At 40.6% G+C, this 12,021-nt stretch overlaps 1 protein-coding gene across 2 annotated transcripts in view; it reads right to left on the bottom strand.

Moving 5' to 3' along the window:
* Positions 1–12,021, bottom strand: part of PIDD1 (p53-induced death domain protein 1) — a 30,046-nt gene that overhangs the window by 8,157 nt on the left and 9,868 nt on the right. For both annotated transcript variants that reach the window (XM_060687743.2, XM_060687744.2), the window contains exons 7-13: positions 9,763–9,885; positions 8,742–8,921; positions 7,787–7,934; positions 7,271–7,406; positions 5,566–5,716; positions 3,698–3,821; positions 2,299–2,417 (exon numbers count right to left, since the gene is read on the bottom strand). In XM_060687743.2, the coding sequence (XP_060543726.2) occupies positions 2,299–2,417; positions 3,698–3,821; positions 5,566–5,716; positions 7,271–7,406; positions 7,787–7,934; positions 8,742–8,921; positions 9,763–9,885 (981 nt within the window). The remainder of the gene's footprint in view (positions 1–2,298; positions 2,418–3,697; positions 3,822–5,565; positions 5,717–7,270; positions 7,407–7,786; positions 7,935–8,741; positions 8,922–9,762; positions 9,886–12,021) is intronic.

Genomic DNA, 12,021 nt, shown 5'->3' with positions numbered 1-12,021 from the left:
AAGTTAAATACATATATATGAAGTATGACAAAGTTCATACATCAGCCATGATTTGCTTACTGTGCTTGACTGAGTAAGTAATAATCAGCTGTGTTCATGCCAACACTAAGTCAAAAACAAACACACTGCAATGTGCAAAGCAAGTTATGGTTTGCAAGGTAACTCAAAAGGGCTTGCTTGGTTAGGGTTAGGGTTAGGGTTGGTTTTTATCGTAGAGGATCCATTAGAATCAGGTAAAAACTTGCTTCAGGAGATAGAGAAGTATGGTAGAGTTGCAGGTCTCTGAATCAACAAAGACAAGATGAAGATTATAATAAAGAATATGACACGAAATCGTTGGAGTGAATTGGAGAGAGAATTGGGCCTTCAAGTGACTAAAAGAATAAAATACTTGGGTATTTGGATATCTTCTAAAAATATGTCTATTATGGCAGATAATTACACAAAGTTGTTAGCCCAAACAAAGACAGACTTAGAAAAGTGGGAGCACCTGCAACTCTCCTTACTTGGTAGGATAGCTATGATTAAAACCCACATACTTCTGAAATGGAACTATTTATTTCAGACCACCCCCGCGAGACTGGATAGTGGTTTTTTTAAACTGCTAGATAGTTATGTGAGGAAATTTGTGTGGCAGAAGAAGCCTCAGATAAAACTTAAAATGCTCCAAGAGGCCCCATGTAGAGGGGGATTTGGTCTACCGAAATGGGAGTTTTACTACCAAGCGGCTAATTTAACATGGATCAGAGACTGGATGCTTTTAAATAGGAAGAGGACTCTTACATTGGAGGGTTATGATTTGTGTCAAGGTTGGCACCATTTTCTATGGAGTGAGAGGGGCAAGAAATGTGGACAGTTTAAGAGACACTACCTTCAGAGAATATTATTAGAATCTTGGGAAGGGGTTAGGAACAGCCATTATTCAATGATTCCGATCTGGTTTGCCCCATTAGAGGCAGTAACACATGCGACACTATATAACAAGGAAATACCATTGACTTATCAGGATTTGCTTGACCCTCAAGGGGAATTGAAGACCCGAGAGGAGCTTACGAAACAGGGCAAAAAGGTAGACTGGTGGGCGTATGCCCAAATACAATCGAGAGTCAGAAGGGACAAAGGAAAGGAGGGAATATATAGGTCACTAGAGGAGTTAGATAAAATCTTATTGGGAATCAAAAAGAAATTACTTTCAAGGTGCTACCAGTTTTTGGTATCACGATGGATTGGTGAGGAGGTGATTAAGGACACTATGATTGCCTGGGGGAGGAACCTTGGATTTTCTACAAATTTGGATAAGTGGGATGAGTTATGGAATAGGAATATGAAACTTACTTTGTCAACCTCCTACAAGGAAAATATTTATAAAATGGTCTATCGTTCGCATATCCCCCCGGCAAGAATCGCAAGAATGTTCCTGGGAGTTTCTCCGGCATGCTGGAAGTGTGGGAATGGTTGTGGGACATACTACCACCAATGGTGGATGTGCCCCAAAGCAGGCAAATATTGGTCCAAGGTCCGGAACTGGATAGTGGAAATTACAGGATATAACATAGAGCTGAAACCAGAGATTTTTTTATTAGGAATGAAAACAGACAAAATTACAGAATGCGCAGAGGCAGACCGGTTAACGAAATTACTTAGGAACCAAAAAGATTCTGATTATTACAAATGTTGGAATTTATGGCATAATTGGTGAAAGAAAAGAGAGGGAAATGAAATGGATTGTATTAGTGGTATAGGCGCAGATTTGTGTATGTTAGTTGCAATAACCTTGTATGTATATATGTAAAATATTGTATTTTTAAAAATTAAAATAAACTTTGAAAAAAAAAACGGGCTTGCTTAGCAAACATATCCCATCAATTTTGCATATATTTAAGTTCTGAGTTTTTACAGCTGTTTAATATTAGAGACAATGGCATTATACATGGGAAAATAATAATATAGTGAGAAGTAGAAGAAAGCATCTGGGCAGTAGAACTTTTGACAGTTGGAATAGGCTCCTTTAAAAAGTTACTTTAAAAAAACACTGAGGTAAACTGGCTTTGGGTTCAACTGTGAACAACAGCCATCCATGAAGCACAATTTACAAAAATAATTGGAAGATAATATTTATTACAATTTAGTACAGTCAAAATTATATGTTCATCTTTTGAATTATGGAATCAGAGAATATAAAGTTATGCCACTGGATTCAGGCAATAAGGAAAAAGAATTGATATGCTAGTATTAATTAATTGGGGCACAAACTGTTATAGGAAATTTTACTGTGGATGAGAGGAGAAGCATATGTACCTGCCCTTTCACAGCCTTGCTGTTTCTGTCCACTTCAGAGGTAATATAGACTTCCTTCACATTTTTCAAATGAGAGAAAAAGCTGAATGAAATCCTTCCATCAATACAGTCTGGCCGGTCTGAAATAAGTTTGAGAAAATAACCCAATTTGCTTAAATCATAAATAATTTCATACTTATAGCCTCCTGCAGTTAGAAGTTCTCTAAATGGGGTGGAACACAACTTCTAAAATTCTCAGCAACCACAGGATCAGGTTTGGGAAGGCTGTTAGGAAGACTAAACTTCTTTGACATGTTTCTGTCCCACAAGAAACAGAATTTTGGAACGAAGTATAGTAATTTTCTTTTTTCCTAGCCTCAATCTCCAAGTAAATTGTAATTTTTGCCACACATTGGCAAACCATATGCTTTGCAGATAAAATATCCCACATTTATTACTCAAATTGTCACTTGAAAGGACTCGGTTAAGGAGGCAAAAAGTGCAACTTTCAGTTAAAGGCCTTTTAACATTAATATCATGGGCCCTCTATTATAGGACAATGCCCTTGAAATTTTCAAGCACCTGGCAGTGCATATACTGTGTATGACATCTATCTGCAATACTTTAAAGTAACTGAATCTTTTCCTGGAAAATTCAGAAAAGAAATTCCTCCTTATCAATAAATTAGAAAATAGTCCCAGGGTGGCGGTGGGGGACAGAGGGAAGTGGTTTCTATAGTCAGAGGCAGGAGAACTCATATTTATTGTTTCTCAGATATAGGCCTCCACTATGATACCATGTAATGTGGGATTAAGATGCATCCAGGTTCTACTTACGCAACTGATTCTCTCTTTTGGAAGTACTCTTAAGATGAGCTGTAGTGGCGCAGAGGTTAAAGTGCAGTATTTCAGGCTAACTCTGCCCATAGTCAGAAGTTCAATCCTGACCAGCTCAAGGCTACTCAGCCTTCCATCCTTCCAAGGTTGGTAAAATAAGGACCTAGATTGAGGAGGGTCCTTGGTGCTCTTTGAGCTTGTTTTCTTGAAGACGTTTCATTACCCAAACTAGGTAACACCATCAGTGCTAGTAAGGAATGCTGTTTGCTGTCAGTTTATATTCTGGTGTCTTGCCTGTCTGGGTGGGCAAGGATCTTAGGGATTCTTTGGTTGGGCTGTTTACTAATGGCTCTTTGGCATTATTTCATTTCAACCCTGAGCTACAAATATTTTCCTTTATTAGGACCTAGATTGTTGGAGGCAATATGCTGACAATGTAAACTGCCTAGGGAGTGCTGCAAAGCACTATTAGATGGTAGATAAATGCTGTTGCTAGTGTTATGAGCTGATTTGGAATTGCACAGCTAAACCTGAGTTATGGAGACATACATACATAAATATAGACAAGCTGTTTGACATTTCACCTGCGTCAATGCTGATACCCCGTTCAAAAGCTGCAAAGAACTGCTCCCCTTCAAACATCTCCACAATGTCAGATGGCTCAGGGCCTCGATATCGGTCATGGAGCTTTTTCAAAACAGGATCCACCTAAAAGACCATCAGAAAGAAATAAAGAAATGAACATATTTTTAAAATCCTCATTTCTTTATCCTTGTATCACTTCAGTGGCAAGATTCAGATTTCCAAGGAAATGAGCTCCCAGAGGCTTAATAAAATGCAATACATTTAATAGGAGCTCTCTATGTATCTCTAATCATAGACTCTCACATAATAACAATTCCACAAAAGGCTGAAAAATATGGTGGTGTTTTAAGGAGTCAGTGCAATGGAAGCTGTCTAATGAACAGCAAAAAATGTATATATGCTCATAGAAAATTGAAACAATTTACCTAAACTCACTTATCCAAGTAGTGCAGCAATCAATAATAGTCTGATCAAATAATAAAGATTTCATCAGACAAGTTTCCTCTTCTCCCTCCATGTTTGCTAATCTTACCTCTACTAAAATGTATTGAAACCTGCAAATTGTTCCCTAGAACTGACGTATTTTGGAATTGTGATCTTCCATTTGAACTCCAAAAGATCTGCTTATATGTTTATCATCATCATCATCAGAGTGGGAAGGGACCTTGGAAATCTTCTAGTTCAACCTCCTGCTCAAGCAGGAGACCCTATACCAGGGATGGCTAACCTTTTTGCCGTCGCGTGCCAAAAGCGGGGGGAGTGTGGGGAGGTCGCCCACGTGTGTGCCCACACCCATAGTTCAATGCGCCCTGCCCCTGCGCCTCCCCCGCCCCGCTTTTAGCATGTGATGGCACAGTGGGCCCGGTAGGCCCGTTTTTCACCCTCCCCAGGCTCCAGAGGCTTTCTAGAAGCCTGGGGAGGGCAAAAACAGCCTTCCCCAACTCCCCCCCCCCCCCCGAGGCCCTCCAGAGGCCGGAAACAGCCCATTTCCCAACTTCCGGTGGGACCGGAAGGCCCAAAAATCAGCTGGCCAGCACACTGCAGCTGAGCTATGGCAATGCTCGCGTGCCCACTGATATGGCTCTGTGTGCCACCCGTGGCACCCGTGCCATAGGTTCACCATCACAGCCCTATACCATTTCAGACAAATGGATGTCCAATCTCTTCTTAAAAGCCTCCAGTGATGGAGCATCCACAACTTCTGAAAGAAACCTAGTCCACTGGTTGATTGTACTCAGGGGATTTCTCTTTAGTTTTAGGTTGCTTCTCTCCTTGGTTAGTTTCCATCTATTGGTTCTTGTCTTGCTTTCTGGTGCTTTGGAAAAAAAATTGACCCCCCCTCCCCTTCTTTGTGGCAGCCCCTCAAATATTGGAACATTACTATCATGTCACCCCTAGTTTTTCTTTTCTCTAGACATACCCAATTCCTGGAACTGTTCTTCATATATTTTAGCCTCCCCCCCCACAAATATCTTAACTGCTCTTTTCTGCACTCTTTCCAGAGTCTCAATATTTTTTTTATATCGTGGTGGCCAAAGTGGATGCAGTATTCCAAGTGCAATTTATATACAACATACTATATACAACACACACTTACAAATGAATTTTGTTTTGATTCTATATTTTAATAAGTTTGGCTCCAGACACACACTTACAGGCCAAGCGCAGCTTTAAATGAAAAAAAAAAAACATTCCTAGTTATTCCAACTATATTCCTCACTATATTCCTGTTCTTAGAATTCTGCCTAAAAAGAACAACTTTGTGTTTGCAGAATACATGCTGTATTTTCTATTATATGGACATATGTGTGCATCGGTATATGTGATGTGTGCAGGGATGTACTCTTATGCACATACAAACACTCACTTTGTGCTTTGGGAGGCACTGGAGCAAGACTTGTTCTGGATCTTTCTTTCTCTGCAGTGCTATGAAGTTCACCCGGTACATGCGCAATCTTTTATAGACTTCTTTAGCAAAGCCACCAATGTAAGCTTTTGTGGTGCACCATAACCAATACCTGGAGGGAAAGGGAGATTTGTAAAATGATTTGGATGGGTCCAGGTCTTCTCTGATAAAGTCAACCATATAAGAGTGTATGAGGGCTACACTATTGCTTCATTAATGAAAAAATGCAAGTATGAATGGTTCTTATGCTAAAAGAAAATATTTATTAGATTTTATTACTTTTTAACTTTATAAACAACTCATGGTGGTGAACAAACATAACACTCCTTCCTCTTTTTCTCCACAACAACTCTCAGAGCAGTTGGGTTGAGTTAGAATGACCTACTCAAAGTCACTCAGCTGCCTTTTGTGTCTCCACAAAGCTTCCAACCACAATGCTGGCAATCATAGCTGGTGCTGCTCCAGTGAGTAAGAGGAGGACAGGAGTTCTGGAGTCTGTGTGAGCATTCAATAGCAGGATCAAGAGACTTTGACTATGGGGAGCAGAGAAATCCTCTTGACCCACATGGGTGCACATCCATCACCGCTAAGCAAGTCAGAGAAAGCCAGCTTCTATGAAGAAGCCATGTGAAGCCTTGCTCCCCAGGCTGACCCAGAAAAATGTGGTGCAGGAGGAAGAACAAATATACAGCAGGTATTCTAGCCTACATCTTAAAAATGTACATTACACATACACCAAAACCCATGTGCATAAAGTAACAAAAACAAAGTCTAAATTTCCAATATGAAAAATCTTTTGTGTTTTATTGAGGTCTGGTCTCTGCTTAGAAACTGCAGATAATGAGGCTGTGCATAAGGAAGGTACTCTGTATCTGTGGATTGCTTGGAGTCCACCCAAGCAATCCACAGTAAAATGTAAAATTTGTTACTACTGGTTCTGTGGGCGTGGCTTGGTGGGAGTAATGTGACTGAGTGGGCATGGGCAACTTTTTTTTTTTACTTTTAAAAGCATTTTTCTACAACCTCTTCTGCTGAAGAGGTTGTATAAAAATGCTTTTAAAAGGCTCTGACGATCCCAGCTGAGTCACGCGATCATCAGAGGCTTTTTTTTTTCTTTTAAAAGCATTTTTTCGGCTGAAGAGGTTGTAGAAAAAATGCTTTTAAAAGTAAAAAAAAAAGCCTCTGATGATTGTGCGGCTCAGCTGGGCATGGGGGTGGGAGCAGGGATTTGTGCTACTGGTTCTCTGAACCAACCGCTGCCATCGCTACCGGATCAGGTGATCCGGTCCGAACCGGGAGCATTTCACCCCTGTGTCCACCATGTCATGACTTTGAAAGCATTCTAAAGAAGAAAAGCAATCTCATCAAAAAGTGGGAACAGCTTGTTTCCCATCACTTAACAGAATAGGAAAGGACCTTGGAGGTCTTCTACTCCAACCCCCTGCTCGTGTAGGGGACTCTAGTCTATAGCATGTCAGACAAATGCCTCTCCAAGTTGTTTTGCAAAACAACTGTGTAAGCAGGGCTTCAGCTCTTATGGTCAAGTAAAATGCTCCAAATGCATATCAATTCTGTTGTAAATATGGAAAGGCCATCTGAGAACATTTGCTGTCCACAACCACTTAAGTGCTACTGAGGTTAAGATTATGACCGCTGGCCCACTAACCAAGAGAAGTGTGTTACTTCAAATAAGGCATAGAGTTGGGTGAACTCCAGTATCACTTGATCGGTGATGTCACTCCAGTTCTGAGCATCCCAGTCACTGTGCAACAAATGTACTCTGGAACGATCCAAGGTTAGACCTGAGGGGGGAAAATGAAAAGATGTTGGCCATAAACTTAAAGGTTGAACTGAGCTCTTTTCAGTTTATAATTGCATCAGAGGGGATGGAGGTTGACTTATGTCACTGATGGGACAGATAACATGTGGAAAGGACTATGATAGTTTGACCAAATGTAAACAATGAATGTTCTGCAGGATAGAGCTAAACTACCCTAAACTTTTGCAATGCCTATCCTTAAGAATTTAACCTAATTTCCTCCGCAGAAGATAAATGTTCTCGAAATCATATTTAACTGTATCAAGGCATTGAACTGCTCTTGAAATTCAGGGAGCTGTGTATCTTAAAGAAATATTCCCATCCCATGAAAACATTTTTTTAAAAAAAACCTGGCAAACTAACCTGTGACACCAGGAGGCAGTGGAAGCTGAATTTTAACAGGCTGAAGAAAGTCCACAGTGGAACTTTGAGAGAGACAGAGGAGAGGGCTGGCAATTGTTTCAGAATCACCAGTGATCTCTCTTAGGTCCTTTGTTGATACAGGAAGCACCTTAAAGTAAAAATAAAAAATATAATCGGGCCCATTCAAAACTGTGTGGGCTTCCATACATGAAAAATCTCTCAGGGCTTCTTCTCACAGCCAAAAGTTGATCATGAACATCAAGAGTCTTACTGGAGAGGAATCTGACAGAATTTAAGGCAGAGGTCCCCAACCCCCGGTCCATGGACCAGCACTGGTCCACGGCATGCCAGAAACTAGGCCACGTAAACAAGTGAAGCCCCATCCAAGGTATGCAGGCAGCACACGAAACCACGCCCCTTCCAGTTCAAGGAAAAACCTCTTTCCACGGAACCCATCCCTGGTTGGGGACCACTGATTTAAGAGATGCCCTTGGAAAAAAAATAAACAGGAAGTCTCTTGGATTCTGGCCACAGATTCAGGCCCCAATTTGTTCCTTGTGAGGGCTCTTGGGTCAGCCTTTCTAGTTGTTAGTTCTCAAATCTGGCTCAGAGAATTGCAGTGTGCGATCAGGCCCTGATTATTTGCATTGTCACCATCCTTCCTGGCTGAAATTAAACAAACATCCCTAATGAAATTTTACAAACATACAACGTGGGTTAATTAAGAAAAAGAATTGAGGACTGGCTATACAAGTCAAACATGAGATGAAGCAGTTATTTCAGGACCTGTCTTTTAACTGTACAGCTTTAAATTCACATGACCCAAATTGTGTGACCTGAACCAGGTGATTTTCAATCTTGTAAGGCAGGCAAATTTTTTTTACTGGAAGCCTGGATTACTGGGTGTCAATGTTTATCTGTATTTGTTTGGGTGGGTGGGTGGGTTCTTCCTTACCTGAAGCTTCACTGTCCTCATCTCCTCGGTCACACCAGGAGGAAAGGTCACTTTAATGTTGGGATCAACAGTTGAAAAAAGCAAGCCCCCTTCCTGACAGACTTTGCATTCATTCTCCACAAGACGTGAGACGACCAAAAACCAGGAGAAGTGAGAGACGCTGCAGCAAGCTGAATGCTTCTGTCCAAGAATGTGGAAGAATGAAGAGAACCTTCAGGACATACGGAAGTACTTTAAAGATACAGACACCAACTCACTACCACAATAGATCATAACTCAGGGCTTAATAGTGAAGTCGGATTAACCCCCGGCTTGCTGTTTTAGGACAGCTATTAAAATCTGGCTTTTAAAGAATACCTTGGAAGGGCACCTACGATACTCTGAGTTGTGTCTGATTTTGTTCTCAGTAGCCTCAGTTTCTTTGATAGTTATTATGTTCTTATTTTGCTTTTGTATTTTATCCTTTTTACTTTAAGAGGAAATGTAAGATGCTCAGTGACATATAAGTCCTAGTAGGTAAGTAGAAGGACAAAGGGTGCTCTCAGGATGAATTGAATTACTTATTTATCAGCTTTATATAATAAAAAAAACAGGACATCTGCCTCTTATCACATGAGGGGTTCACGTTTCTTCAAAGAGTTTATATCTGAACTAGTCCATTGAAATATTGATGCACCGAATGTTACTTTAAAGGTCAACCAAAGAGCTTGATAATTTCTAAACCAGTGTTTTTCAACCTCACCAACTTTAAGAAGTGTGGACTTCAACTCCCAGAATCCAATTCCCAAGGCACAAGAGAGCCTGCAGACTAGAATGCCACAAGGGAGTCGGGGATCCCTAATTCTTGGGAGTTAAAGTCCACACTTCTTAAAGTTGCTGAGGTTGAGAAACACTGTTCTAAGCTATAAGAGATTGTTCATATCAGACAGAGTTTACATGTCAAGTTCCCGCAGGAAAAAATGACAGGAAAAGGAAAAAATGACAAGGGAAGAAATGGGTATTACAACCATCCTCAACATACCTTGCCTTTGCATTTCACTCTGGTTCTCAAATCGCTCCACTTATGTCCATCAAAGGTTCGAATTATAAGCTCACGGTCATTCAGGCTGTGAGGAGAAGCATAGGGCATCCAGATCCGCACCTCCTAGCATGCCAAGAGAGAAGAGAGGGTGTCCATAAATTCATCCCAGAGAGACAACCTTAGTCAAGCTCTGCAATATATGGAGCAAGAGAAAGACTCACTCCAGGGAGTAGAAATAGGACCCAAATAAGGCAATATAGGAAATGGGATGTGGTAATATGGAAGCCAGCATACTATGGCATCAAAAATGCAGTTGTCTACCTTCCACAACAGCCATTCCTCTCCTTCTCCCCTCTACCCTTCCCTCCCTTCTTCTATTCTTTTCAACTTTCTTCTTTCCTCCTCTTCTTCCCCTCCTCTCCTTCCCCTTCCTTTCCCCCACTCCTCCCCTCTTCCTCTCTTTCTAACCCTCTCTCCTACTTTTATTTCCCCCTCCCTTTCTTCCTCTCCTTTTCCCTTTCTTCTCTCTCTCTCTTTCCCTCCCTTCTCCTCTCTCCTTCCTACCTGTCCCTCTAAGGGAAGAAGGGAGATATGGAATGGTAGAAGAGCAACTCCGAATATATTTTAAAATTTTAGGATGAAGAATGAACCAATATGGAAACCAAAAGATAATATGTGTGATAAGAATGGTTAAAGAGATTGTACATTTATATATGTTTTATGAGAAATAAAAATAAAAAACTTTTATAAAAAAAATGCAGTTGTCCATACATAAATGCTATAGATTCTCATAGACATGTTTCAAAAGGATTTACACCTCACACTAAAAGAAAAAGGAATGAATATCATTTTCCACCCATAAATTGACCTAGTTCAGCATGCTGCCTGCAAACAGCAACATAAACAATCTCTCAAAAATGATAGCATGTGTATAATGATATTACCACACAAAAGTTGTCATTATATATTTGCATGTTATGGCATGCATGATGTTGTCATCACATGCAGGTTATCATTTGGCCCTCTTCTTCTTCAGATGGATGCCTATGCAACAAAGCAAGACGGGCAACACCATCTGCTCACTGTATATCACAGTGTGGCATGGAATGCCACTGCCAAGGTTTAGGGAGTTAGCAAAGCAAAGCAAAGCAACAGAGATATTTAACAGGGTGTTAGTTCATTCTAGACAATTAGCTAGATGTTCTAGGGATATGATAGCATCTTGTAACTTATAGTAATTTTTGGAATTCCCAGTAATTTCATAGTATTTTCTTTGCAAATAGGCATCCATGTGCTTAATCATTCCATATATACCCAAAAGAAAGACAGCCACATACAGGGTTAAAATAAATACAATTTAGTGGATTTTCTAAAATGGGAGAAGCAAAGTTTCTACTCTGTCCTAAACAATTATCTCTGAATTAGGAAATAATTTCTTATATTACTACAATTCGCCTTTGCATAACTGATGGAGAATTGTTGGGACAAGTGAACAAAGCCTCCACTTACTCAACAACATTCTCCTCTTCATTTCCTAAATTCCAGGTCTCTAATCTGGATTAGTGTCTGAGTGGGGGGAGGGGGAGCAATAATATTGTAAATTCTATTGTATAATATTGTAAAGAACCCATCAACTGATCCAACTCACTAGCCTATTTAACAAGCAACTAATCCACCACCACCCAGTGCAACAACCCAATGGAAATAAAGGATGTACAGGCAGTGGTGAAATCCAATTTTTTTTTACTACCGGTTCTGTGGGCATGGCTTGGTGGGCGTGGCAGGGGAAGGATACTGCAAAATCCCCCATTCCCTCCCCACTCTTAGGGGAAGGATATTGCAAAAATAGCCATTCCCACACCACTCTGGGGCCAACCAGAGGTGGTATCTGCTGGTTCTCCGAACTACTCAAAATTTCCGCTACCGGTTCTCTGAACTGCTCAAAATTTCTGCTACTGGTTCTCCAGAACCTGTCAGAACCTGCTGGATTTCACCCCTCTGTACAGGTACTCAGAACTCTATCTGTTTTGTCTGTCCAAGAAAAAGCTATCAAAAGAAGGATTGAGCTTGAAAATGACTAAATCCAGCCAGGGGTCCTAGAGAAGAAAAATTATTCTAGGAGAGGAAGATGGGCAATAGCTCAAAATGCTGTTAACTGTTCCACGTGGAGTTTAGATATGCAGTCTGTTTTCCACTTCCTAGTGCACACGTACAGACTCAATCAGAGGGAACAGCAGAATCACACTCAGAGAAGGCAAA

This window comes from Pantherophis guttatus, chromosome 1 (assembly GCF_059756535.1).
Source record: "Pantherophis guttatus breed Tessera chromosome 1, ASM5975653v1, whole genome shotgun sequence".
Classification (NCBI taxonomy): Eukaryota; Metazoa; Chordata; class Lepidosauria; order Squamata; family Colubridae; genus Pantherophis; species Pantherophis guttatus.
Note: the sequence above shows the minus strand (reverse complement) of the source record. Positions and strands in the feature narration are given on the sequence as shown.